Below are 26942 nucleotides of genomic sequence, written 5' to 3'. Positions count from 1 at the left end.
GCGTGGAGGCAGACCTGAAAGGCTGGAGCATCACAAAAAAAAGCCGTCGGTCGTTGTCAACAGCTATCCTTCCTCCGACAAGCAGCCTTTATACCCCATCGCAATTTCCCTGCGCAGCTCGACACACGGCTACCGACTGCGATTAGACGGCGAGAATACTTTTGAGGGTTCGATTCGCAACCCAATGCGAAGATAGTGAACAGCAACAGTCCAAAACCCCTGACGAAAGCAACTTGCGACTTGCAGCCTGCGAGAAATCGTCAACCATCACCTAGACAACATCAACCGATCGACATACGAAGCTCCGACCACGATGTCCTTCAGCTTCGGAAACACAAGCGGCACGCCTACATCAGGCAGCGGCACGAACCCGACAACTTCTGCGCCAGCATCCGGAGGTCTTTTCGGCGGCGCGGCTACTGGAGGAGCGGGCAGTGGCTTTTCCTTTGGCAACTTGGGCAGCAACACGCCTGGAGGAGCTGCAGCAGGCTCAAGCAGCGGCACTCCTGCTGCCGGCGGAGGTCTCTTTGGTGCGAGCACCGGTCAGAAGCCCGCAGGCGGTGGCCTCTTCGGCAGCACGACACCAGCATCGACTGGAACACCGGCATCGACTGGCGGCGGTCTCTTTGGAGCGAAGCCTGCGGCAGGCGCATCCACCCCGGCCGCTTCTGGTGGTCTTTTCGGAAACACAAGCTCGAGCACACCCAGCACATCCGCTCCGGCGTCCGGAGGTCTTTTTGGCGGAGCCGCGAGCGGCACTCCCGCCGCTGCATCGGGAGGTCTCTTCGGAGGAGCTGCGGCGTCTAAACCAACCTCGAATCTCTTCGGCGGTGGAAACACGGCAAGCCCTGCTCCTGCCGCTGGCGGTCTCTTTGGACAGAATGCCTCATCAACTCCTTCATCAGCCCCTGCACCTGCGGCTGGAGGACTCTTCGGCGGTATGAAGCCTGCGGCATCTGGCACACCAACCGCCCCAGCAACAACAGCGACGCCCGCGAAGCCTGCCTTCTCCCTCGGAGGATCAACTACACCTGCTGGAGCTCCTCCGACTGGCGCGGCCAATCCTGCCGCTGGCGGTCTCTTCGGCGGTGCCGCGGCATCTGGCTCTGGCTCAGCTGCCCCCTCTCCTTTCGGTGCTGCGGCCGCGGCTAAGCCGGCAGAGAGCAACGCCGGCGGTCTCTTTGGCGGTGCTGCCCAGTCCAAGGCTGCTTCAACCGCACAGCCTGCAAGCACAGGAGGCCTTTTCGGTGGTGGAGCTCAGACAACACAAGCGCCTGCCGCCGGTGGTCTCTTTGGCGCCGCAAAACCAGCTGCCTCTCCTGCTCCAAGCGCTGGGGGTTTGTTCGGCCAAGCTGCTGCTACCACATCTGCTCAGCCCGCTTCCACAGCTACAGCAGCTCCTGCTGCCGGTGGGCTCTTTGGGGCCACTGCTGCCGCGCCCGCTGCTGCAGGTGGTCTCTTCGGCAACGCAGCTTCGACACCCGCAGCTTCAACAGCCCAGCCGGCGGCCAGCGCCGGAGGTTTGTTCGGTGCAAAGCCCGCTGCCACCACGGCCGCCACCCCGGCTGCTACGACTACTGCTGCCCCTTCATCTCTGTTCGGCGGCGCGTCGTCCGCCGCCGCCGCTCCCGCGTCCAAGCCTGCCGGTGGCCTCTTTGGAGCTGCCCCAGCTGGCACATCTCAGCCTGCTGCCGCCACCACTGCGGCAGCTACTCCCACAGCAACCACAACGTCGGCTACCGCTGCCACCCCTGCCGCCGCTGGCGGTCTCTTCGGCGCGAAGCCATCTACTCCCGCTGCTACTACGACCCAGACCAGCACCGCGCCCGCTGCAAGCACGGCCGCTGCCGGTACTTCAAATGCTACGCTTGGTGCCTCTACCACTGGCCCAACTTCCCAGCTGCCTCGCCTGAAGAACAAGTCCATGGACGACATCATCACTCGCTGGGCCTCAGACTTGTCCAAGTACCAGAAGGACTTCAAGCATTACGCCAACCAGGTCGCCGACTGGGACCTGGGACTCGTCGACAACGGCGAGAAGATCCAGAAGCTCTACCTCAACACATTTGAGGCTGAGAAGGCGAGCCACGAGATTGAGCGCCAACTGCAGGCTGTCGAGAGCCAGCAGGATGAGCTGGAGGAGTGGCTGAACCGCTACGAGACCGAGGTGAAGGAGATGTTCTCCAAGCAGATGGGTCAGGGCGAGACCCTTGCTGGACCTGATCAGGAGCGCGAGCGTACTTACAAGCTGGCCGAAAAGCTCACGCAAAACCTTGACGAGAAGAGCAGAGATCTGTCCAAGATGGTTAAGGAGATTAATGACATTTCCGGCACTCTGAGCAAGGGCACCAAGCCCGAGGATCCTGTAAGTTGCCCACGAAACTCGCTTAGACATGCAAACGCTAAAACCTTATAGCTGAGCCAGATTGTCCGTGTTCTCAACGGCCACCTGTCGCAGCTGCAGTGGATTGACACCAATGCTGCTTCTCTACAAGCCAAGGTGTCTGCTGCTCAGAAGGCAAACAATAACCTGGGAAGTCAATACGGAGCTCCGGAGACGGATGCGGCGGAGAGCTTCTACCGGTCTTACATGGGTCGGCGTTGAAAGGAACGGGATAGATCAATTAATTTTCACGGTAGCACACGAGAGATTGGGAATCAACACGAAGACTCCAAGACGGAGGGACGTTAATGGCTCAAGCCTGGACTTTTGAACTCGCTCGGATTGAGTGGGATGGTCGGCACGTGGGGCGGGTGCATCCCATATGTACATGTACACTAGCCTAGAATGTGGTGAATACCAGGTGTTGACAAGACAGCTTTCGATTTCGATGGTTTCGATGATTTGTTTGGGAAGCAGCTACAAAAATGCGCCAGTTCCTGTGGATATCAATCTTCATGCGTATGCGTCCATTCCGCGCTTTTCATTTATGTTTTTTGACCGGCTCTGTCGGGTACTATGGCAATGACGTTGCTTAGTTGTGTTCTCCACCCTGGTTCTTGGTGATCTCGTCGCTGTTGAAACCGATTATTAGTGGAGCTGAAGCTGGTGAGAAGACATGTTTTGCGAGACATACATGTGGTCAGAGAGCTGCTGCAGGTGAGCCTGCTGCTCGGCGAGCTTCTTCTTGAGCTCGAGGAGCTTCTCGCGCTCACGTTGGCGGATGGCCATATCCTCAGCGGCCTTCTCACGGCGCTGGAAAGCGTCACTGCGAATGATCAGCATTTGAGGAGCAGGAGAATACAAGAACGATCGGCGGCAGTTGCCAAACCGTCGTACGATGCAATTGAGCGAAAAAGAACTCACCCTTGACCACCCATCTTGGGAGGAGCTCCAGTGTCGCCCTCAGACATAGCTCTGCTGGTGGTGGTGAAGGCAGCTCTGGAAGCAAGGGTCACAGGGCGGACAGCGGCCTTGGTGGCAGCGACGCGAAGCATTTTGGCAGTGTTTGGAGGAGTGGTTTGGAAGAGGAGGATGTACAATAGCAAAACAATTGCAGTTGAGGTTTGGGTTGTCAAGATGGCCGATGACGATGGTGCTGGGACCTTCGCTTTTTGTGATAGGTTGGATTGTGGAGGTGGGTGGTCGGTGCTGACGAGCGCTAGAACGGAGGAAAGGGAGACCTCGGTGCTGGTTAAATGCCTATTGGCAGGAGGGACCGAATAGAGGGGAGCTGCGGCTGTGATTTTGTGTGGCTACGCTCCTCTTAGGCCCTTCTGCCTGCCATGATCTGATCCTTGGAACGAACCTGGCCTTGGAAGGCGTTGGAGGGCGAGGGAGCTTTCGGTCAACTTCTTTACCCGAGTACGGGAAGCGATACGTCATTTTTACTGTAGGTTGAGGTACTTTGCTAACAAGGAACCTGCCGGCATTTCTCGGCTTCGATGCTTGGTGGGCAGAATAATTGAATAAGACCATATTTACTCAGGCCACTGATATCGCCCGCTTCCGGCCAGCGGGAGGGCGCTTTGCCTTGTCCAGACTGTTGGGACTGGCAGCTGGACGAGTAAGCATTTCGTCCATGTACCAAGCCCGCATAATTCCGCGATAGATGGCGGCCTTGTCCCTGCAGCATGGACGACCACGACCAATCTGCTGACTGCCTTTCTGCTAGAATCCGTGCATGATTGATTGTACCTCATCAGGGCGCCTGTAAGAGTCATCAAGCTCGTGACTTTCTCTGCCCGGCTCGTGTGGTGATGGACGACAGACCACGAAACAGATTCGGATAGGCTAGCCGGTCTCCAGATCTACGACGTGCCGTCCGAGAGCAGTAGGGTAGCCTTGAGGCCATGTCATCTCCGGCAAGGCTGAATCTGGTTCACGACTGGGATTGTCCCTCTGGTAGCTTGAGATGGGAAAGATGGGGGAGATGGGTTGGGCGATCTGTCTCTTGCGAGATGGCGCGGCTGACGGGGTTTGTCGCGCACGAGTGGTGCGACGTTCTCCGTCTTTGTCTTGCAAGGTGAGGTGCCCTTAGTGGAGAGAGCGAGGCGGCTACTAGGCGCCGTATGTCGGCCGCGTGTGTAAGTGCTGCCTCGACGAGCATGTCTCCGCCTTGCTGAGCCTGGTTCTTATGATGATAGCTGCGATTTCGCTCCGTCTCGATGCATTGGAAATGTACAAAAAGGGCACATGGTTTCTGGTCTAGAACCCAGACAGGCAGGGGCCACCGAGGAAGCACCTAATTATGGTTCAAACGGGACTGCCGCTACCCAACTACAGGCAAGGCAGCGGGACTGCACAAGTGCCTGAACTCAAAGGACGACACCGATGGGCACGGAGGACGGCGATTGCATGAAAAGAAGAGACGAAGTGGGATGGGGAGACGGGAAGGAGGGGTTCGGCTTCGGTTTTTGGCATTTGGAGTCCCTGATATGCGTGTGGCATGCCACCTAGCAGACTGCAGAGCTGGAGAAGCCTGCGGTAGCTCACTGTCTGAGCATGCCTCCTTATCACCGTGGGCTAGGAGGAAGCATGAGCATCAACATCAGCATCAACGTGCTGGACAGTGACGCGAAGAAACGCCGCATGGCTTATCAATAAAGTCACGGCTGCAGCAAGAGACAGGTATTCGTACTTGCTGAGGTCATCAAGACTTGCTCCCGCTGGTGCACTTGAACTGCCTGGTACCAGGTATTGCTTGTCAGCCGGCGGCAGCAGAGGCATTCGTGCTGGAGTCCACCGACCAAGGCCGACGGCCCTGGGGAAGGGGCGCCGCGTGCTGGGGAAGTCGATCCACGCAAATGAAGAGCATCCGACGCCAGGTACCGCTTTGTACCTCTGCTGTCCCCCCACCGTGTGTCGCAGAGTCAGGTTCGCAATAAAGGGGGAAGGAAACCCAGCAATTGAACGCGAGGAAGGCACGATTCAAACAGACTTTGGCGGCGCTGAGGGGGAGATTCGATAGCACTTTCCCCTCCCCAGACCCTCAAAAGGCATACGCAGTCTCAGCCGCAGCGCACAGCCGCCACGCCTTATGCTACCTCGCGGTACCTTACCTCACCCGGGCTGGGCACCTACTATGTAGAGGTGAGGTAAGGACTGGAAGGCATCTCTGTCCAGTCAGTCCCGTCGTCTGGGCTGCTCTAGGCCGCCTAGGTACCTAAGGTAATTCACGTGAGCCAGCCATTCCAGGGCTAGCAGTACCAAAACACAAGGGCACCTGCTACAGTGGATGCGAAAAAGGGGATTGGCCAGCGTGCTTGCTCGTCCAAGCCAGCCAGTAAGGTACTGTCTAGTGAATGTCGGGCCCCCGTTCCCAGTCCAGTCCCAGCAGGTCCCGGTCCACGTCCAGTCCAGTCCCCAGCCAGTCCACCACGTCCAGTCGCTCCCAGGCCCAGTCACTCACTGGTCAGTCGCCGCCTTGTCTTGCCCGGTGCAGTGTCCAGAGCCCCTTCCTCAATTTCCATCCATCACCTTTTCGTCTCATCAACTTTCCCAACTTCAAAACTCTCGCACTACATTAGCAAACGTCAACACACCCGCCTCTTTTTACCCTTCGACGCATCCCCTTCCCCTGCTCCGGATCTTTCGAGTTTCGACACGGGATTTATCCATTGCCAACTATCCATCGTTCCACCAGAACATCCCCGCCGTCTTCAAAACATCGCACCAAGGTACGTGGTCCCCTCCCCCATCCCCCGTGCCCCCTCTGTCGTCATCGCATCCCTCGCCGCAATCTCCTTCCACCGATTCCCAACAACCGCCCTCGCCAAAGACCGGGCGACCGCTCCGAGACGATGCCGTCCATGCCTTGATCTCTTCCCGATTGAACGCCTCAACAAGTTCGCGCGCCCTATCAAGATCGGTCAGGCGCGAAACCCCACCAGGAGCGGGGAGCCTCATTCAAGTGATGAAGTCAGCGAGGCGCATACGCTGCCGTTCGCCCTATCCGTCCTCAATCGCCATGCCCGCCCTGCCACCCTCAATTTGCCTTCTTCGGCGCCTCTCGTATCGAGTTCTTCCTGATTCTCCATTTTGAGCGCACAATCACCGTCGCCGCCGCCTACACGTGCTAATCCGTCTCGACCGCCACAGATCATAACCGCCAAAATGGGTCACGAAGATGCTGTGTACTTGGCCAAGCTTGCTGAGCAGGCTGAGCGCTACGAGGGTACGTGGTTTCCGTTGCTCATGTCCGATGGATTATACTGATTAACGGGCTTCCAGAGATGGTCGAGAACATGAAGATCGTGGCCTCTGAGGACCGTGACCTGACCGTCGAGGAGCGCAACCTGCTCTCCGTTGCTTACAAGAACGTCATCGGCGCCCGCCGTGCCTCCTGGAGAATCGTCACCTCCATCGAGCAGAAGGAGGAGTCTAAGGGCAACTCTTCTCAGGTCGGTCTGATCAAGGAGTACCGTCAGAAGATCGAGGCCGAGCTCGCCAAGATCTGCGACGACATCCTTGACGTTCTCGACAAGCACCTCATTCCCTCCGCCAAGTCTGGCGAGTCCAAGGTTTTCTACCACAAGATGTAAGGATGGACGTCGAAATTGGCTATTCGAAAGCAATACTGATTACGTGAACAGGAAGGGTGACTACCACCGCTACCTCGCCGAGTTCGCCGTTGGTGATCGCCGCAAGGACTCCGCCGACAAGTCTCTCGAGGCCTACAAGGCTGCCACCGAGGTTGCCCAGACCGAGCTTCCCCCTACCCACCCCATCCGCCTTGGTCTCGCCCTCAACTTCTCCGTCTTCTACTACGAGATCCTTAACGCTCCCGACCAGGCCTGCCACCTGGCCAAGCAGGCTTTCGATGATGCCATTGCCGGTTAGTACTGCCGATATCTATGCTATGATTAGTTTGCTGACTATGCTATCAGAGTTGGACACTCTTAGCGAGGAGTCCTACAAGGACTCTACCCTCATCATGCAGCTGCTCCGTGACAACCTGGTAAGACAAGTCAACGTTTCTTTCAAGGATAGTCGCTAACTCCTTTTAGACCCTCTGGACCTCTTCTGAGGCTGAGCCCGCGGCGTCAGGCGCCGCTGAGGCCCCCGCTGCGGCCAAGGAGGAGGGTGCCGCCGAGGCACCGGCTGCTACCTCTGAGGAGCCCAAGGCTGAGTAAGGGGTTGGTTTCGTAGCATTCATTCTCTGCAAACCTGCGTTATTCGCCGGAATTTGGGTGGACTGGTGTCTACGGAGTGTGGACTGGAGATTTCATTTTGCGAAAGGCATCGTTTAGGCAATACACAAGAATCGTGAGGGGTTGATTTTTCCTACGGGACTAGCTGAGGCTAAAGAAGAGCATTTTGGAGGTCGTACCCAGGTTTGCTTTCTTAGACTCTAACGCAAGACCGTCTGGACAACAACAAAAAAAGACTAAAATTGCTTTCAAAAAAGCACACCCGGCAACTTTTGAACATTGGCAGAATGTGATGCTTGCACTGTAGAGATTGACCACCAGACTTTGACACGGCAACTCACTTATCTGCAGCTAGGGCTCGATTTGTGTTTATAATTCATCTCACTCATCCACTATAGCGAAATGGACCTTCATCCACAGACTGCAATCTTGACATCCAACAAGCAGTTCCCCGTTCTCACCCGCCTCCTCCAGATCTCCCTCCGTGAATAAGAAGCCTTGGGAGTTCCCGCACCTACAGCTGCGGTACCAACACTTCTGTCCTTCGTCGAATTCCAAATCGTCAAGATCCACGTTCTCGATACCCGTCTGGAACGCCTCCTCCCGCTTTAAGCCTTGGTTGTTGGGTGCGAGATCGAGAGACCTGTCATAGTCCGCCTTGAGCTTGGTATCCGAAAGGACCTTGTATGCCGTGGAAATTTGATCAATTGTCAAGACGTCAGATTTCGCTGGCGACCTTGAGCTTGTCGAATCTGAGGCTGTAGATCCGTCACCCTTTAGTTGTGGGTATTTATCCGGGTGGTTCTGGAGAAGAGCCCTGTGGTAGGCCCGCTTGATGACTTGTTGCGACTGATCTGCCGCTTGTTCCTGCAGCAGCTTGCGGGTGAGACCGAGGACTGTGTAGTGGGTGTGGCCGCCCGGTGCTGCAGGGGAGGAACTCATGTTGAGCGTGGAAGGGGGGTGAAAATCCCCTTGTAGTTGATGCTGGGCGATTTTGTAAGTGAAATTTTCTGGCGAATTGGAGCTTGAGGAGACACTGATTATGGGTCACGTGAGGGGAGACGACTGGATGGCCCAACTCAACTTGTGCATCCAAAGTGATCATGGGAGAAATGATGCGCAATGCAAAATCCAGTGAGGTGCTGAAGACACTTGTCCAAAGTCACTGTGAATGTCACAGAAACGCCGTCATGGGAGTGGCAGGTATGGTCGGTGTGAGCGACGAGTCGCAGCATGACATGGGCGAACAGCTTTGGGAGTTGTTTGATTCGTTTCTTGTACATGATAATACATGGTATATGTACAGCGTCTAAAGCCATTGACGCCTCATAAGTTGAACAGGGAAAGAAATCGTTTATTTGGGGAACCTCTTCCAGTTTCTCTTTCCAACCTATGCACCTCGTCAGTATACATCCTCCGAAAACACCACGCGTAAATAGTCGACTTACCTTCTTCCATTCCTTGATAAGCTTGGGCATCGCCAACATAGCCTCTCTCCTCTTCTCCATCCTGAAGCACTTGGTCAGTTGCTGGTCCTCCAAGACGACGTGGCATGACAACATACCTGGGCATGACCATTCTCTCGTGAATCTTTCCCTTGACCTTTTGTCCCACACCCGTACCCTTGACCCTCAGACCAAACTCGACACGCTTGGCGATGCGAGCCTCCGTACCCTTGACCGTTGGTGGCAGAAGCTCCTCGACGCCATTTTGGCGTGCGAGCTTGACGAGCTCGGCTTGTCGACGCAACGAGTAGACAGGGTCATGCCACTTGCCGGTATCGGGGTGCTTGTGGGCGGCGAACGGATTCGGCGTGAGCTCTTGGAAGCCAGTCTTGGGAGCGCCGGCGGGAGCAATAGAGGCGGGTGGCCAGCGAGCGAAGAAGCGCTGTAGTTGCTCCGGCAAGGCCTTGGCCAGCGCGATGTGCTTTTGCGCTGACATTTTTTTTTCCGTGGTTTCCTCCTCTTAGGTGACCTCCTTTGGTCGATTGAACGGGTATGCCGTACAATTGAACACCCTCCCTGGACGTCGAGAGAATCGTGTGCCGTTCGCAGGTTCGGGGAGGAATTGGAGGGGTTTCGCTGGTCGACACGGGCTTCTCTGTACGATTCGATGCCGGCGACGATGTTGGCTGCGAGACAAATTTGGCCAGCCTTATCCACCCCTGTACATGCAGGTGCAGGGGAGGGAAGCTCGGTGCGAGAGAGGGGCAAGTATTGCCGATCGCGACGCTATATGATTGGCCTCTTCAACTGTGGCAGCTAAACTGTGGCGCGTGTTGCAGCCTTCTCCATCTGAGGAATGATATCCGTCAGCACGATATTTGTCGCCGCAACTGCAGCGGCAGTTTCAATCATCACCCGGCGGAATTTGATAACTTCCTTCGTGTATTACACAACGGAAGGAGGCCACAGGCTAAAGCGACGTGTGGAAGCTTTTCATGAGTGACCTAGATGGCCCGTGCACCCATTAGACGCGCCACGATAGATTGTGTAAGGCTACAACCCAGCCGACCTTCGCCGTCTTTAAACACCAACCCATCATTACCATCAGGCCCAAGATGAGCAAACGCGCCCCTTTAGATTTGGAGGAGATCCTCCGTCAAAAGAAGGCCGCAGCCGCCGAGGCAGCGAAGCCTCGTTTCATCCCAAAAAAAGAGCGCGAGAGACGGGCGGCGGAAAAGGCAGCAGCAGAGCAAGAGGAGCAAAAGCGGAAAGCCGAAGCTGAGGCGCGCGAAAAGGCCGAACGGGAGGCAAAGTGGCTGGCAAAGGCGAACACCAGTAACGGAAGAAATGGCACGAATGTCACGAACGGCACAAACGGCACAAATGGCATCGGCGCCGGCGATCGAGTCCCAACCGGCCCAAAGGCTATGAACCAGCACGACGATGGCGGACGACGACGAGGACGGGACAAGCCCGAACCGAAAAAGGCGACAACGAAAGACGGAAAAGAGAAGAAATCAGCCGACACGATCGAAGCAGAGCTACTGCGCAACCGATATCTCGGCCCGGAAGTCAATAAGGAGTCGAAATTTTCCGTCAAGAAGAAGCGGAAGAGAGCAGCCGAGTTCAAGTTCGATTGGGACGCCGAGGAAGACACCACGCGAGACGATGATCCTTTATACGAGTCAAGCTTGGCGCTCAAGTCATACACTTTTGGCAGTCTCGCAGGCGAGTTCAACGCAGAGGCTGAAAGTATTGCACTTGCCAGAGCCAAAAGGATTGAGCAGACGGACGCTGAGAACGGCAAGAGACGCGCTCAGGAGTTTATGGACGACTTTTACAAGGCTCGAGACCGAGCGAAGGAGCGCGCAGATCGTACAGGTCTTACGAAGCACTGGTCCAAGAAGGCCCTCGACGAGATGCGCGAGCGAGACTGGAGAATTTTCAAGGAGGATTTCGGCATCGCAACGAAGGGCGGTCTCATCCCCAACCCGATGCGCAGCTGGCAAGAGTCTGGTCTACCCCGACGATTGCTCAATATCATCGATCAAGTTGGGTACACGGAGCCGTCGCCCATTCAGCGAGCCGCCATCCCCATCGCGCTGCAAGCCAGAGATCTTATCGGTGTTGCCGTCACAGGTTCCGGTAAAACTGCTGCGTTCTTGCTACCGCTGCTTGTCTACATCTCAGACTTACCGCCACTCACCGAGGTCAACCGCAACGACGGCCCCTACGCACTCATTCTGGCACCGACGCGTGAACTGGTTCAGCAGATCGAGACCGAGGCGAAGAAGTTCGCCGGCCCTCTTGGTTTCAGAGTAGTCAGTATCGTCGGTGGTCACTCTCTGGAAGAACAGGCATTCGCGCTGCGCAACGGTGCTGAGATCATTGTCGCAACCCCCGGTCGTTTGGTAGACTGCATCGAGCGACGCCTCTTGGTCCTCTCGCAGTGCTGCTACATCATCATGGATGAAGCTGATCGCATGATCGATTTGGGTTTTGAGGAGTCGGTCAATAAGATTCTCGATGCCTTGCCCGTGACGAACGAGAAGCCAGACACCGAAGAAGCAGAGAATGCAGCTATTATGAAGAGGTATCTTGGTGGAAAGGACCGGTACAGACAGACAATGATGTACACGGCCACGATGCCACCGCTCGTTGAGAAAATCGCGAAAAAGTACCTACGGCGACCAGCAATTGTCACAATCGGTAACGCTGGCGAGGCTGTTGACACGGTCGAGCAGCGGGTGGAGTTTGTATCCGGCGAGGACAAGCGCAAGAAGCGTTTGCAGGAAATCCTTGCGTCCAACGAGTATGCTCCACCCATCATCGTATTCGTCAACATCAAGCGCAATTGCGACGCTGTTGCGAGAGACGTCAAACATATGGGTTACTCGGCGGTCACCCTTCACGGAAGCAAGACCCAGGAACAGAGAGAGGCAGCCCTTGCTTCCGTCCGAGCTGGTCAGACAGATGTTCTTGTCGCCACAGACTTGGCTGGAAGAGGTATCGATGTGCCGGACGTGTCCCTGGTCATCAACTTCAACATGCCGTCAAGCATCGAGGCGTACACCCATCGTATCGGTCGTACGGGTCGTGCGGGCAAGAGCGGTGTCGCCATTACGTTCCTCGGCAACGAAGATACCGATCTGTACTACGACCTTAAGCAGATGCTCTCCAAGAGTTCACTTTCCAGGGTACCGGAGGAGCTTCGTCGGCATGAAGCCGCACAGTCGAGACCTGTCAAGAGACATAAAATGGCCTAGCGGGGCCTGTAGACTAGGTTGTTATGAATAATGGAATGGCGTACTCGGAACGGGGTTTCTCGGGAGGGCAGCCGTTGTGTCCTGTAGTCCAAAAAAGTAATACCGGTGCACACATACCATGTTTCGTTCTTGTCGCCGGGTTTCTGTATCGCCTCTCTTCAACCAGTATATCATCATCTTCTCCATCGCACGTTTTGCTTTCAAAAAACGTTCCAACAAAAGGTTCTGGTGAATAATCTTCAGCGGGAAACAGTTCAGATCGGAACAACCCCATTCTTGGGACGGGGTCGGGGGTCGCTTGCGCACTTTTGAAGCCCACAAGCCACGGGCGCACTGAAACCATCGAACTGCAGTACCACCCAAATAGATGACGACCCCACCACACGATGGACCTCCTGCCGCGATTATCGTGATAATCTACTATGTCCGAGCCAAAAGCGTTCGGCGCCTCGGGGCTGGTGGCGGGGCAGATGCTGCTCCCTGCCAAAGTGTGCCTGACAGCGGGGAAGGATTCGGGGTTTCCAAGGCTAGCTCCCGCCGACCAAGCCAAGTCAACCCCACCACGGGTCACTTTTTTCTCGGTCTGATGTCAGGGCCCCGGGGCGTTCTGGGCCTGGGCTGCGCGAGGCGCCTGCAACTTGGTTGCTGCAAAAGAGTGCGGAATCAGTTTGAACCCAACCTGGAAGACTTTGAAGAGAAAAATTTTGACATCTTCCCTTCCCTTGTTCCGCATCCACGGAGCCCGAAGGCTACTGGGTACGGTAGTGCTAGCTTCACAGTTTCCTGCTTCTGCTGCGCCTAAATACTCCACAATTTTCGGATCTTCACCGTTTCCCATTTCACATGGTTTTTGTATAAGTATTAACCCTGAGGGGTCGCCGGCCAAGTCATGATTTGAGAGGGTTGGCAATTACTCCCCCGTTCCCCTCTCTCTCCGTCCCTCTCTGCTCTTGGGCTGCCTCCTCGTCCTTTTCGACCTCCACGTGTTAGCGCGCGCGGTTTTTTGTCCTTCTTGTTGAACAGAGGAGGCACTTTGTCACTGCTGGCTAGCTCGATCGACACTGTGATCCGGAGCCACTAAGCCCGCCCCGGTATCGGTAGACTTTTCTCATTCGCCCAGCCTGCGACAGCAAAGAAAAACCGACAAGAAAAAACGGTCTCTTGGGAACGCGCTCCGAGTGACCGACACTCTGTACGGCTACTTTTCGCAGTTGCCCCGCGCCCACCGTCCTATGGTCATCCCACCTCCCTGATTCAACTCAGCACGAGGGGGAGCAGTGAGGACAGTGCTGAATAGACTTCTATTCATCCGTCCTGCACTTGCTCCTTTCTGGCGCATCTGTTACATTTTGCTGCCTGCGGCCGCAGCAGCTGCTGAGCGATATTGCGTCTTGTGCGGCAAAACGGCCAACAAGCACCAAGCAAACATATAGGATCAGCCAGCAAACAACCAATCCATCCCCCTCTTTTCCACCGACCTTTGCTGCGGCATTACTGCGAGGGGTTTTGGCCCTTCGTCCGCCTTCTGTCCTACCTACGACGACGACATAAAGCAGAGGTAGATTGTGCGACATAACTGTTCCAGCTATCAACATGATGGACACTGCAGGCGCCGCCATGGACATCCCCCACCATGATGCTCCGGTCTCGTTGAAGAAGAGCCGCACCGCGGCGTTGGAGGCGATTGAGGACATTGTATACGGATCTGTAAGTCGCGCGCGCCCCGTCCCTAAAGCTGTAGAGGAGTGTTCTAACGAGGTCATTTCGCACAGGTCGCCGGCGTAGTCGGCAAATACATCGAATACCCCTTCGACACGGTCAAGGTTCGACTCCAATCCCAGCCCGACAACCAGCCCCTCCGCTACAAGGGCCCGCTTGACTGCTTCCGCCAGTCTATCAAGGCCGAGGGTGTCCTCGGTCTTTACCGCGGCATCAGCGCCCCGCTCGTCGGCGCCGCTCTTGAGAACAGCAGCTTGTTCTTCTTCGAACGCATCGGTCGCGCCGCGGTCTACTCTTCCGGCATAACACCCCAAGGCCAAGAGCTTTCTCTGGGCGCGCTCTGGTTCACAGGCGCCTTCTCCGGCTTCTTCACATCCTACGTCCTGACACCGGTCGAGCTCGTCAAGTGCAAGATCCAGGCGCCCGCGAGGGCAGACGGCTCCGCGCCGCCACAGCTGCGCCCGCTGGCCGTCGTGCGCGATATCTACCGACACAATGGCATCAAGGGTTTTTGGGTCGGCCAAATGGGCACGCTGATCCGCGAATCGGGCGGTTGCGCCGCATGGTTCGGCAGCAAGGAGACAGTGACCAAGCTGTTTTACCACCTCAACGGCAGGGCGGCGAAGAGCCAGTCGGAGAAGGAGGCGCTCGCTGCGAAGCCGTTGCCGCTATGGCAGCAGGCTCTGGCGGGAGCCTCTGGTGGTGTCTCGTACAACTTCCTCTTCTTCCCCGCCGACACGATCAAGTCGCGCATGCAGACGGCAGCCATCGGCGATGCGAAGCGGGGCCGGACGTTCTGGCAGGAGGGTGCTGTCGTATGGCAGCAACATGGGTTGAGGGGGTTGTACCGGGGATGCGGCATCACTTGCCTGCGCTCCGCGCCCAGCTCGGCCTTCATTTTCATGGTTTTTGACGGTCTCAAGCGACAATTCCCCATGCAGTAGACTTTCCATTTCTTCGTTTTTGATATCCTAGACTTGGGCGGGTAGATGGGTTTTGCTTTGGTCCATAAAATGGCATTTGGGAGGGCGTAGCGGGACGGCTGGTATATACATAAACAGATGTAAAATGATCTTCACATGAGATTGGAAGAGGTAGACGTGAGCATGGATATCAACTTTTTTCTGCCATTTATTGGTTTTAGAAAACCTAGGGGAGTTTTTTTCAGAAGACAAATTGAACGCCTACAAAAGTCACATTTGATTTCACTCTTGTTTTTGTTCTTTTCCGCCCTGTTCGGTGCCAACGCAACCTGAACCCAAGTAGCACTACTCCTTCTTGCCAGTGGCGGCCCTCTCCTCGGCGCCCTTGAGATCCCAGTTGTTGAGGTATCCAGCACCGGCGCAGAGGTAGGTAGCGAAGCCGAGCCAGCCGAGGTAGGGGACAAGGAGACCTCCGGCGACACGGTCGACGGAGCCCCACAGGTAGGTCAGGTAGGAGTTCACTCCGAGCAGAGCCACGATGTCGACAGTGGCCTCAATTGGGCGCTTCCAGACGAAGAAGAGGGGCATCCAGATGAGGTTGAGGCCGAGCTGGATGGTGTAGAGGGTCGCGCCTTGCTTGGTCATGTTGATCTGCTCAATTGTAGAGAAAGGAGAGAGCCCGTTGTGGACGGCGCGGTAGGCGGCGTAACCCATCATGCTTTTTATTCCGTGTCAGCTGATGCATGGATGGAGGCGTCGAAGGGAGGCATACCCATAGAGGAGAGTCCATACGGGACCGAAGACGTATGGCGGGGGGCGCAGGGGAGGGTTCTTAATGGCGGCATAGGTCTTTTGGGTATCTTTGGCTGCGGCCGTTCGGGTTAGCAAATTGAAGTACGCGCGGATAGACACATAGACTCACGTCGAGATGAGTAGCCGACGGCTGTTCCTAGAGCAATGGGCAACAGGATCGAGGCCGCGGCATTCTCGAATACCTGGTGGGGTAAGGTCAGGGCGGGGATGAAGGTCGTCATGTCTGTGGCTCGGTAGGTTATGGGAACCGTATCAACTTGAACGATGCAACGTCAGCAGATGCAGTTGAGAAGAGTTGGCGATGTTTGTTATAATATAGGAGAGGTGCATCGAGGTCTATGTTCGTCTGGAACATGCGATGGTATGCCTCGGGGCGGGTCCTGCTCCGACATGCGAGATAGCTACAGAGCTATGACGCAATGTATTGAATTTCACGGGTAACTGGCACTTTTACGCGACCTTTGTAATGAAAAGGGAAATGGGGAACACAAATGCCGAAAGTGGGTGATGAACTTACGATTCAACAGGTGATTAGCAATTCTTGAGAAAGGACTGGCTAGCGACAACTGTCACAAATCGTCGCGTTGTCACCCTTTTTAAACTGACAGATGGGGACTCCATTCCTTAGATGGACATGTTCCTGTCGCTACAGTGTACAGGGGTGAAGCTCTGGAGATCGCTGGGGATCGGCCACTGTTCTGCAGCCCAGGGCACCTCTAGCTTGACGGGAATATTTGACGTGACCCACGGTCAGTTTGCCGCGGCTGTGAACAGCTGGGAGCTATGCCGCTTGCTGCGCGACTGCCGATAGCCTTGCAACATCGTGGCTTCCTTCCTGGCACTTGAGTAGGAAAACCACGTTGATTCCCTTTAGTCGACGTTGGTAGGTGACAATTGCTTCTCTTAACGACCCAGACTCACCACATATTGACAAACCCAAAGGTGGTACCACAAGTCTCAGCCACAGCGGGTAATATGCCACAATAAGATATATGCACCAAAGAGGAGTCTCTGGGCACGCTAGGCCTCCTTTGGTAACAGTGGGTCTCCCCAGCCGAACCTTTGTTCGTGTCTCGTCGCCCTTTGGCAGCAGCTAGGTCAGCCTCCCCGTTCCCAACTCTGCTTCGTCCATCTCAGAGTCCTCCGCTTTGGACTACAACGACTCTGCACTTCATCGTCGAGGCAGTCGCCCTCGCAACCGAAATAGTTCGTTCTCCCTTTTTATTTCTGCAGCATCTTTACTCGGCGCACCCATTGTCCCTTCATCCCCTTGATCCGGTTGCCCCAAGATACCTTACAATTTACTCCTGTCTTCCCTCCTCCCCAAACACATTCTCTACTCTCCCGCCCGGCTCCCTGTCCAGAAGAAAAAAGTCACCCATCCTCCGTTTGTCAATCCACATTATCAAGCCGGCCTCATTTGGCACCAATACTTCTTCTTCTTCCGTTTGCTCCGTTGCTCTTATTAGAGACGAGCCGTTTTTATTCCATCTTTGCCAGACGGCAATTGCACCACTTTTCTGCTGCTGCTATCCTCCCGAATTCTCAATTCTCTTTCTCTTGTTCCCATTTTTCCACAGAAAGCCGCTCCTTCCTGCAAGAATGATTTCTCTAACAGCAATCGCGTTGCCAAACAACAGGCGCCCTCTTTCCTTGCTTTCCTTACCTCCGATCGAGCAAGCAGCCGACACCACATGAGAAGCGAGAACGCGGCTACCCGACGCGATACTTAATCTAGGCTGAACGGCCGCCCATTTCCGCACGTTAACAAAGAGCAACAGAGACCATCCATTCTGGTTTTGCTTACCGCGACTTAGCAACAACAAGGCAAAGATGGATTCGTACTCTTCTCACCGAGACACCTCCGCGCGCTCGCCGGGCGACAGGACGTGGAGCAGTCGCGACGACGCGCGCAAGGACGATCGAGGCGATTCTTTCTACCGCGGCAGGTCTCCTGGTGCGTACTTCATTCCCTCAACCCCGTCAGTCGAATCTCTGTAGATTCAGGGCCTGCCATCAATGGCGTCGCCTCCGGCAATCAAGGCTCATTGCTTACCTCATCTTGTAGGCCACGATCGTCGCGATAGACGTCGTTCACGATCACCAGCTGCTGTCGACCGATACGAGCCCAGAGGCCGCGGCCGCGATGACTATGCCGGCGGGCGGAGAGATGACGATCGCAGGGGGAACAGAGACGACCGCGGAGACAGACGCATCAGCTCCCCGCCATCTAATATTGATCGATACGTCCCAGGACAAGATAACGGCCCTGCTCCAATGACTGTCAACCCCCTCGCAGACCCAGTCAAGCTCCCCTACCAAGTTGGGTTCTCCTACTTTGGCGAGTGGTGGCGCATGAACGAGAAGATCAAGGAAGAGAAGGAGCGCCAACGAAGTGGACGTCGACGCGAGCCGGAACGGGTTCGCGGCCCTCGTGAGGCTCAAGAGGAACGCGAGAAAGAGAAGTCCAAGATTCAGGCCGCGTACGATGCCTACAAAGAAGAGCTTCAGGCCAAGATGGCACGCACTTTTGTTGCCGAGCACAAAAAGGAGCAGTGGTTCCGCGAGCGCTACGTTCCTGAGATTCGCGACGGCTTCAGGTCACAACTTAACGAGTTCCGCCGGGGCGCTTATGGTCAGTGGGAGCAGGACCTTGAATCTGGCACGTTCGACGAGTTTTCTCTCGAGGGTCTGCCCAAGAGTGAAAGCAATGGACTCGGTGGTGTCGTCGAAAAGGAAGAGGGCGAGGCGACAGCTGCGAACGAGATTCTCGGTGTCGGAGATCTTGTTCCTGCCAATGGTGCCGATATCCGAGATGAGAACCTTTACCAGCCGACCTTGCTTATCAAGACCATCGCGCCTCATGTCAGTCGCCAGAACCTCGAGACCTTCTGCAAGGAGCATCTTGGAGAGGACGAGGGTGGCTTCAAGTGGCTCTCACTTTCCGATCCCAACCCCAGCAAACGGTATCACCGCATTGGATGGGTCATGCTTCATCCGTCATCAGAAGTCGCCCCTGCAGTGGTTGACCGTGTGGACCCCAAGGATGAGGATGAGGACATGCCGTTGAAGTCACCTGCCGTAGTATCCACCGCTGAGAAAGCCTTGGACGCCATCAATGGCAAGACTGTGAAGGACGAAGTCAGAGGCGACTTTGTTTGCCACGTCGGCGTACACAACCCACCCACTCACCCTAGAAAGAAGGCACTTTGGGACCTCTTTTCTGCCCCGGAACGGGTCGAAAAGGATTTGGGTCTTGTTCAGCGATTGGTCAACAAGTTCGAAGAGGACTTTGGCTCGGACTTCAACGCTGTTTTGAAGATTGAGGAGAGGGTTGATGATCTTAAAAACGCTGGCCGCCTTCAGCCGACCGTCACCGCCAAGAAGCCCAAGGCCAAGCGGGAGCGCGACCTTGATGTTGATGACGGCATGGAAGACGGTGAAGACGGTGCCATCGACGACGATGAGGATGAAGGCGCCGTCGATGAGGACGAGACCGACGATGAAGAGTTGCTCGTGAAGAAGAAGCAACTGGATCTCATGATTGAGTATCTCAGACGCGTCTTCAACTTTTGCTTCTTCTGCGTGTTTGAGAGTGACTCCATCCACGAGCTTACCCGCAAGTGTCCCGGTGGCCACTTGCGCCGCCCTAGAAGCACTCTTGGCTCTGCCGCGAAGGCCGTTGCTCGTGCTAGCGCCAACGGCGAGCCTTTCCCCGGCAAGAAGCGTAGTGAGATCGAAGAAGAAGGCGAGGCTGCCGATGGTGACAAGAAGTTCCGCAGCACCACTGGCAAAGCGGAACAACAGCTGCTGCGCGCCTACAACTGGGTCAAGACCTTCGAGGACAAGATTATGCAGATTTTGGAGCCTGACACCGTAGACCTTCGCAAACTTGGAGGCCGCTCAGTTGAGGAAGCCGTCAGTGACGAGACGCTCAAGTACGTCAAGCAAGAGGACGAGCACAAGTGGAGATGCAAGGTTCCGGAGTGTGTCAAGCTGTTCAAGGAGGAGCACTTCTGGCGGAAGCACGTTGAAAAGCGTCACGCCGAGTGGCTCGAGAGCATTGAGCAAGAGGTAAGCACTTCTATTTCCCACTTAACACGTGCTTCCTTGGCTAACATGTAGCAGTTCCATCTCATCAATGCTTATGTTATGGATCCATCTCATATCGCTCCGTCAAGAACGGATGCCAACTCAAATGGCCACTTCCCGCCTTCGAATGGTCAGCCTGCAACCGGAACTCCTAGGGGTTTCAATTTGCAAAACTTCACCATGAATGGTATGATGCCGATTCCCGGATTCCCTATGCCTCCTGGCGGCTTCCCTCCATTCCTGGGCGGGGGACATCCGGGCGTGCAGTCTGGCTGGAATGGCGGCGGTGATGAGCGTAGTGGGCCTGGTCCGATCCGCCGCGGAGGCATGGGAGGTGGCCGTGGCAACTACCGAAGCGGTCCCTATGACCGTCGCCCCAACCCGCGCTGGGACGGCGGTATGGGTGGAAGAGGCCGTGGGGGCGCCGGAAAGTGGGGAGATGGTGCTGCTGGAGGAGCAGCAGTTGGGCCTCGTGAGGCCACCCAAGGCCGTAGTCTCAAGAGCTACGAAGATCTCGACCATGTTGCTGGCGGCGGTGGTGGAGAATTGAATTATTAGGGTAAACAACGCGCCAGCCGTCTTGGCCGTCTGAAGGCCGAGATCAAGAAAACCTTGGGGCTTTAACTGCAGCAGGCGTTATTTGCAGCAACAGTCTTACACGCAAGTTAGCGCGGCATTCGCACCATGGAGCTACATTCATGTGCTGTACTTTGTAAATTACAAAATTGGGGGCTAGCTAGGAATCGCAAATTTGATCTTACTACTTTACATCAAACTATTTCTCTAATGTGGACCTTGTTGTTACTCTTATCTCTAATAGTAGTATATTCCACTTTGACATTTGCTTGGAGCGGCACCATTGTCTTCCTCCCTGAACATGAGTAGGTACTGCTATAGGTCCTGACTAGGAGTGCCTTTCAACTCAAAACTTTTATTGGCCTGATCTACGATTCTTCTTGTTATATTACAAGTGTTAAACGAGTCTGCTGGCAATTACATGACGGAAAACCCAAGAATATATATTGGACTTTCCCAATCCTCAGATAGCCTATACCCACCCTGTGACAGCTTAGTTAGAATTACGCTAGATCGATTATTAGGTCGAAGCAATTATTGTGATATTTCATAGACGGAACAGCCATCGACGCCATGAACCAACGACTTACTCGAACAGACGCCAGAGCCAACCGCCCGTACCCCGCTCTCACGCAGCTTTCCCCACGTCTGCCCGCAATAAACCCCAATCACGCTGAACTATACCCCATCCCGCCCGAAGCTCTATCTCATGGGTTTGGTACGGGCCCAGGTTTCGTAGCCCCTTTCCGGTTCGCCGCGGGAGAGGCTATCCGACCGCCGGGGGTTTGCTAAGTGATTCCAGTACGTAGTGCCCTTTTTTGGTCCTTTGGGCAGGGGCTCCAGCTTCCCGCGGCGGCCTTCACCCCGCGCAGGTGATGACCCCCGCACTGAGACCTCTGACATAAGGCGCGGAAGACAGGAACGTGTGTGGTTCAGTGAGCCGATTCCGGGAGAGAACATCGTGACATTGAGACGTACATAATAAACACCTTTGCGGTCGAGAATTCACCCTCAATCTCTAATATATCATACCCTTTTTACACTTTATTAGTTTGAGCAATCATGTCCGCAATGCAGGCAGCCAACAGGCTCAGGACGGCCTTCACCAAGGGAGCCGGGCCCAGCTTGGGCCTGTGGCAGATGATTCCCGGCGCCAACGTTTCCCGGGTTCTCGCAAAGAGCCCGGGCATCGACTGGGTCTTGGTCGACTGCGAACACGGGAACATTGACGGTAACGTGGGATCCTTCCGGGTTTTGCCAAGGACACCGAACTGACGGCGTGACTTCATCCAGACGGGGCTATGCACGATGCCGTCCCCGCCATCGCCGCCGCGGGCGTATCGCCAATAGTGAGGTTGCCGGACATGCAGGGTTGGATGGTCAAGCGTGAGGGCTCCCAAGTGTGGCGATGAGGCTTGAAGAACATACTGCTGACGACGTGACGCAGGCGCCTTGGATTGTGGTGCTCACGGGGTAAAATCACGAACACGCAAAAGAACACGGGGCATCACTGACACGGAAGACAGATCCTCGTCCCGCTGCTCCGCACGCCTCAAGAGGCGAAGGACCTCGTACAGTCCGCCAAGTTTCCCCCTTGGGGACGACGAGGTTTCGGGTCGCCCCTCGCCATGGAGAGGTTCAACCCGGCGCCGACCATGACCGAGTACTTGCAGCAGGCCAACGACAGTCTGTTGACGATGGTACAGATTGAGACTCAGGAGGCTTTGAACTCGGTCGAGGACATTGCTGCGGTTGAGGGTATCGATGTACTGTTCATTGGGCCCTTTGATCTTGGTCAGTCAGAACGTCACGGGTACCAGTCACGAGATGAGTCTAACCCAGTTACAGGAAACAACATTGGCCACCCAGTGATCAACGGCGTCATCAAGAAGGAGTTGAGTGATGCCATTGACCGCATCCTCGAAGCCACCCACAAGGCGGGCAAGAAGGCTGGCATCTTCTGCACCTCAGGAGAGCAGTCGAAGTTCTTTGGAGACAAGGGATTCGATATGATTAGCGTAGCGACGGACTACACGGCATTGCAGTACACCCTGGCGGAATCTTTGAGCATAGCCCGCGGGGCGACGAAGCCAGCCAAGGGTGGATCATATTGAACGACTGACCTGGGCGGTTGAAATGAAGAATTAAGCGATTATGTAGGCTATGTTCTTGCTTCGGCTCCGGGCCAAGACCTTTGCGGCCGCGTTCAAAGTATCCGTTTATTTGCCCTCAACCTGGTCCATCTTGGCTTCGATCTGGTCGGGATCGAAGCGATGCATGAGCTTGACGGCCTTGCCCACGACTCTGGGGTCTGGGTCCTCCTCAGGGGCCTCGGCTTTGCTGATGTGGATCTGGGGAAGAAGTGAACGTGAGTTTGGTGTAAAGTGCACTCGAGCTGCCAACATCGGACGTCTGCCTCCCTCGTTGTCGCTCAGGTAAACTTACCACAGGCACATCGAAATCGTATAGGTCTTTCCACCGTTTAAATTCTGGCTTCGTGATTTCAACCTCTGTGAAGTCAAATGGCCTCTTATCCCACACGGCGGAGAGGGCCGATTTCCCCCTTACACACAAGCCGCACCCATCGCGAGTGAAGAGTGTGATCCGGCATGCGAGGGCTTGTTGAAAGAGCCGCCGTGTTGGAGTAAACATGTTTGACGATCAATCAAGCTAAGAAATTCAAATAACCGAAAGATTCGCGATTGCCTCTATAAGTGACGTGTTCGCCGGAAACCACGCCCTTGGTGCAGATGTATCCGTTCCGAGTACGTACTGCTGTGAGATGCCAGGATGGCGGGACGGGAAAGAGGCTCGAAGGGCTGTGAAACAGCCTCGTTTTCGCTGTCAGCTGAGAATGGAAGAATGGGAATGTGAGCTGTCGAGCTGAAGGTTAGGGGGACCAAGGACAAGGGTCTGAACAGCGTGGGAGACTCTCAGAGGTGAGATGACGGTGCTGGCAGGCAGTATGGAGGGTGTGAGAAGAGCGCCCGTTGTGTTGGTTTCAAAATGTCCGATGAATGATTGGGTGTGGGCGGCAGAGTTGTTGTAGACAACCCAGGGTGAAGAGTGAAGAGAGCGTTGCAATTGGCAATGTCTGTGAGGAAAGAGACAGCAAAAGCAAAAGTGTGGGCTGGTTGTGGTTGGTCTGGTCGCACGGAGGTATGTTTCCAACTGAACTCCTACCCCGGCCTTCGCGCCGATATTGTGCAAGGTCCTGGCTGGTAGGCCTTTGGTCGATTCTTCCAATGTCAGCTCACAGCAGGGTATGTTATCGAGGAAGGCGGTGAACCAATTGAGACAGACGCAGCGAGCGCGGCGGACGAATCAGAGGGGGCATATGACGGAGCTTGTGCCTAACATGCATAATTTTGAGCCGCTACGGCGCAAGTAAATGGCGGCCGGGACCCCTGGGAAATTCTGGAATCCTGGAGAACATAGCAACCCCTCCACCGAAGCGACGACATCGACGTCGGCCACGACTGCCCCTCACCTTCCACTTTACGGGGGCTCCTTTCGAGCAATTTACAAACAAGCAGGACCCGCCCGCCGCCAGCGTGCCTTTCCTTCCCTCAAACGTCACCACTTGTCGCTTCTGGATTTACTTTCTTTCTTGTTCTCCTTTCGCGATCCAGCTCCCTCCTTCAGGCTTACTTACGGACTCCCGATCGCAACATCATCAAATCCCAAACAAACACGCGAAAACGACAGCGAGCCATCCCACACCATGGCGGAGAAGTGCGTCCACCAAGGCTGCGGCAAGGTCTACACCGATGCAGAGGAGCCATGCGTCTACCACCCCGGCCCTCCCATCTTCCACGAAGGCCAGAAAGGTACTCACTTTCCGCTTACCATGCAACACCGCACTGCCGATTTCATCTTACCTTTATTTTACACTTCGTCATTTCAATGGAGACTCCCATCGCTCCCGTTCTTGTCCCGTGAACTGGGATAGGGATCACCCTCTTCCCCCCATCCTCCCGCCCAATTGAAGCTTTCCGAACCTTTCGCATCCCTTGCTTAGCCTCCCTCCTCCCAATAATGTCGTCGATTGTAACACACAAGCTAATTGCAAATCACTGCCAGGTTGGAAATGCTGCAAGCCCCGCGTCCTTACCTTTGAGGAGTTTATGACCATCCCCCCCTGCACAACCGGCAAGCACTCTACAACCGACCTGCCACCCCAGATCGAGAAGAAGAAGGAAGACGCCGCTGCGGCCGCCCTCCTCGACAAGCTCGCATCGGCACCGGCCCCGGCGCGCAAGCCCCTCTCCCAGACCCAGGCCCAGGCCGCTCCCTCTCCTCCTCCTCCACCCCCGGAGTCCGAGTCCGATGACGCCTCCCTCGAGATTGCCGATGGCGCGACCTGCCGCCGCAAGGCCTGCTCGGCCACCTACCGCAAGGGCTCCTCCCGTGATGCAGAGTCCTGTTTCCACCACCCTGGCGTCCCCATCTTCCACGAGGGTTCCAAGGGCTACAGCTGCTGCAAGCGCCGCGTGCTTGAGTTTGACCAGTTCATGAAGATTGAGGGTTGCAAGACCAAGAACCGTCACTTGTTCATCGGCAGCGGTAAGAAGAAGGGAGCCGCCGCCAATGGAGGCGAGGAGAAGCTTGACACTGTTCGCAACGATTTTTACCAGACTCCCTCTACTGTTATCGCCTCCTTCTTCCTCAAGAAGATCGTCAAGGACTCTGCCAAGATTGAGTTCAAGTCGCAGTCCATCGCGCTTGACTTGCCTACTTCCGACTCACCGCCTAAGCGCTACACCGCCGAGGTGCCTCTGTTCGCGCCCATTGATGCGGAAAAGTCCACCTTCAAGGTCCTCGGCACTAAGCTTGAGGTGACTCTCGCCAAGGCCGGCGGCGAGTCGTGGCCGGTCCTGCGCAGTGACGACCGTCTCACTGGTGAGATATTACAAATCGGCAAGGCGGGGCGCTTGCAATAGCCGTTATAGCACATGACCCAGCTACAGACTTGACCGTTTCCTGCCATATCAGACCCGGAATAGCATTCATACGGATGTATCAGGGAAAAAAAAAGGGGGTGGGAAAACACCGTCAGCGAGAAGGATAAGAGGCGGGAGAGATAAAGGGGTGTTCAGCATACATTATCCCGTCATCATTTGGCATAAAGAAAAAGGAAAAGCACGCAAGATACCTCTAGTTAGGCATGTGAGACATGGTGTCCCGCCCGCGGGAAGGACGCGGTGTCTGCGGTAATCCAAGAAACCGTAAAACAAGGAAGAAAATCCGAGATAACTGAAAAAAACATTCTACCGCTACGATGGTGGGCTGTGTATGTGATCTGCGTTTGTCCTATCTCTGCGTGTTTCATTTCACTCTTGGCCAAGAACATGTGCCCGCAGCACGTTGCACGGCCTCGTCCATCGACTCGATCTTTTCGGGGCTAGCGGGAGAAACATGTTTTGGAAAACTTCGTTGAACCAACAAGACTGATTGCGGCCAGCTCGAACACTGCAGACTTTGTGATGATGTACGCAATCCAGGCCCTGAGGCCCCGAGCGGTGATAAGTGATGCCAAGAACAGGAGCAAAAGCCACGGACCCTGAAAGGACCACACAAGCAAGCCCTCCTTCCGTGCGCGCGCTCGTCCTCTCCAGCCTCTCTTTACTCCTTCTGTCTCTCACACTACTCTCAGCATCATCACGGTTGTTGAGATGACGATGATCACGACCCAAAAGACTTGGCATTCGAACCATTGGCTTTTGCGCGGTGACGGTTTCCTCTTAGCCACATGACAACGCACAACGCACGCTACCACTACGCTTCAACATTCCTTTCCGTTGCAAATGAGTGCCGAGAAATGTGAACTCGCGGCTTATCCGATTTCCGTCTTCTCATCGTCCAAGCCTAGTCTCATTTTGTCAATGACCCATGTCCAGAGAGAGAACTCCGGTGAGAAGTGACGGCATGTGACAATGTTACAACAGGAGCCACCCGGAGTCCGTTGTTCTCTGCCCAACCCGTGTCCCGTTTTCAATTCTCGTAGGGCCCAAGAAGAACTAATGCCGACGCTAGTGACAACACCCCTGGAGGCTGGCTGACGGAAAACCTCCCCGTCTAATGGTAACGAAAAACAAAAAGGAAAGCTGATCAGAGTCAGGGGTTCGACTTTTGTGATAACCAACTGACGCGCCAACAAGTCTTGGCTCGTGTAGCGGCCTGATGCACTTAGACAGAAACCCGTGTGGAAAGTAAACTTTTTTTATTCAATTTCAACCCACTCGCCCGTGCCACAGGGATCATTACAAGAGCACGGATAATGGTGCGCACAGCACACTTCGACACATGCGTGCACACCCCTACTCCAACCGTCTCCGAAGGGCCATTCCCTCCCGTCTTTTCCCTTTCTTTCCAGTCTTTCTCCCTCTCCACTCACACTCTGACTCCCGTCCATAGCCCGCCAGTGCATCTCCCATAACGCCAAGCCCGCAATGTGGATTCAGGAGCATAACAAAACATACACATAAGAATGAGAGGAGAAAAGGGGTGCCAAG

General features: G+C 55.3%; 13 protein-coding genes across 13 annotated transcripts; 8 read left to right on the top strand and 5 right to left on the bottom strand.

Moving 5' to 3' along the window:
- Window positions 1-313: 313 nt before the first annotated feature.
- Window positions 314-2605, top strand: NSP1 (Nucleoporin NSP1; the record flags this gene model as incomplete). The annotated part of the gene is made up of 2 exons (XM_037315851.1): window positions 314-2365; window positions 2417-2605. 2 exons carry the CDS (start codon window positions 314-316, stop codon window positions 2603-2605), a joined length of 2241 nt encoding a protein of 746 aa, XP_037186305.1.
- A 370-nt stretch (window positions 2606-2975) lies between these two features.
- On the bottom strand, window positions 2976-3438 carry CGCA056_v000589 (ATPase inhibitor; the record flags this gene model as incomplete). The annotated part of the gene is made up of 3 exons (XM_037315850.1): window positions 2976-3015; window positions 3078-3209; window positions 3308-3438. The coding sequence occupies 3 exons, from the start codon at window positions 3436-3438 to the stop codon at window positions 2976-2978; spliced, it is 303 nt and encodes a 100-aa protein (XP_037185317.1).
- Window positions 3439-6556: 3118 nt separating this feature from the next.
- CGCA056_v000588 (14-3-3 protein-like protein) lies at window positions 6557-7575 on the top strand (the record flags this gene model as incomplete). Its single annotated transcript, XM_037315849.1, has 5 exons — window positions 6557-6617; window positions 6674-6980; window positions 7036-7277; window positions 7330-7400; window positions 7450-7575. 5 exons carry the CDS (start codon window positions 6557-6559, stop codon window positions 7573-7575), a joined length of 807 nt encoding a protein of 268 aa, XP_037185316.1.
- Window positions 7576-7974: 399 nt separating this feature from the next.
- Window positions 7975-8535, bottom strand: DPH4 (Diphthamide biosynthesis protein 4; the record flags this gene model as incomplete). The annotated part of the gene is made up of 1 exon (XM_037315848.1): window positions 7975-8535. One exon carries the CDS (start codon window positions 8533-8535, stop codon window positions 7975-7977), a length of 561 nt encoding a protein of 186 aa, XP_037185307.1.
- Window positions 8536-8947: 412 nt separating this feature from the next.
- CGCA056_v000586 (54S ribosomal protein L25) lies at window positions 8948-9534 on the bottom strand (the record flags this gene model as incomplete). Its single annotated transcript, XM_037315847.1, has 3 exons — window positions 8948-8983; window positions 9042-9102; window positions 9158-9534. The coding sequence occupies 3 exons, from the start codon at window positions 9532-9534 to the stop codon at window positions 8948-8950; spliced, it is 474 nt and encodes a 157-aa protein (XP_037185306.1).
- Window positions 9535-10153: 619 nt separating this feature from the next.
- Window positions 10154-12304, top strand: PRP28 (Pre-mRNA-splicing ATP-dependent RNA helicase PRP28; the record flags this gene model as incomplete). The annotated part of the gene is made up of 1 exon (XM_037315846.1): window positions 10154-12304. The coding sequence occupies one exon, from the start codon at window positions 10154-10156 to the stop codon at window positions 12302-12304; it is 2151 nt and encodes a 716-aa protein (XP_037185309.1).
- Window positions 12305-13897: 1593 nt separating this feature from the next.
- arg-13 (Amino-acid transporter arg-13) lies at window positions 13898-14967 on the top strand (the record flags this gene model as incomplete). Its single annotated transcript, XM_037315845.1, has 2 exons — window positions 13898-14011; window positions 14077-14967. 2 exons carry the CDS (start codon window positions 13898-13900, stop codon window positions 14965-14967), a joined length of 1005 nt encoding a protein of 334 aa, XP_037185308.1.
- Window positions 14968-15291: 324 nt separating this feature from the next.
- On the bottom strand, window positions 15292-15980 carry CGCA056_v000583 (Translocator protein-like protein; the record flags this gene model as incomplete). Its single annotated transcript, XM_037315844.1, has 3 exons — window positions 15292-15664; window positions 15719-15812; window positions 15869-15980. The coding sequence occupies 3 exons, from the start codon at window positions 15978-15980 to the stop codon at window positions 15292-15294; spliced, it is 579 nt and encodes a 192-aa protein (XP_037185311.1).
- Window positions 15981-16751: 771 nt separating this feature from the next.
- On the top strand, window positions 16752-17492 carry CGCA056_v000582 (uncharacterized protein; the record flags this gene model as incomplete). Its single annotated transcript, XM_037315843.1, has 3 exons — window positions 16752-16823; window positions 16897-16965; window positions 17400-17492. 3 exons carry the CDS (start codon window positions 16752-16754, stop codon window positions 17490-17492), a joined length of 234 nt encoding a protein of 77 aa, XP_037185310.1.
- A 100-nt stretch (window positions 17493-17592) lies between these two features.
- CGCA056_v000581 (Zinc finger protein) lies at window positions 17593-20409 on the top strand (the record flags this gene model as incomplete). Its single annotated transcript, XM_037315842.1, has 3 exons — window positions 17593-17716; window positions 17828-19833; window positions 19888-20409. The coding sequence occupies 3 exons, from the start codon at window positions 17593-17595 to the stop codon at window positions 20407-20409; spliced, it is 2652 nt and encodes an 883-aa protein (XP_037185313.1).
- A 1080-nt stretch (window positions 20410-21489) lies between these two features.
- On the top strand, window positions 21490-22541 carry hpcH-0 (4-hydroxy-2-oxo-heptane-1,7-dioate aldolase; the record flags this gene model as incomplete). Its single annotated transcript, XM_037315841.1, has 5 exons — window positions 21490-21658; window positions 21721-21813; window positions 21875-21900; window positions 21954-22221; window positions 22276-22541. 5 exons carry the CDS (start codon window positions 21490-21492, stop codon window positions 22539-22541), a joined length of 822 nt encoding a protein of 273 aa, XP_037185312.1.
- Window positions 22542-22646: 105 nt separating this feature from the next.
- CGCA056_v000579 (Glutaredoxin-like protein C5orf63-like protein) lies at window positions 22647-23079 on the bottom strand (the record flags this gene model as incomplete). The annotated part of the gene is made up of 2 exons (XM_037315840.1): window positions 22647-22778; window positions 22873-23079. 2 exons carry the CDS (start codon window positions 23077-23079, stop codon window positions 22647-22649), a joined length of 339 nt encoding a protein of 112 aa, XP_037184623.1.
- A 1072-nt stretch (window positions 23080-24151) lies between these two features.
- CHORD (Cysteine and histidine-rich domain-containing protein) lies at window positions 24152-25370 on the top strand (the record flags this gene model as incomplete). The annotated part of the gene is made up of 2 exons (XM_037315839.1): window positions 24152-24257; window positions 24511-25370. The coding sequence occupies 2 exons, from the start codon at window positions 24152-24154 to the stop codon at window positions 25368-25370; spliced, it is 966 nt and encodes a 321-aa protein (XP_037184624.1).
- Window positions 25371-26942: the final 1572 nt, after the last annotated feature.

Source organism: Colletotrichum aenigma (assembly GCF_013390185.1).
Source record: "Colletotrichum aenigma strain Cg56 chromosome Unknown KSG_Cg56_contig01, whole genome shotgun sequence".
NCBI lineage: Eukaryota > Fungi > Ascomycota > Sordariomycetes > Glomerellales > Glomerellaceae > Colletotrichum > Colletotrichum aenigma.
This window is presented reverse-complemented; position numbering and strand designations above follow the sequence as displayed.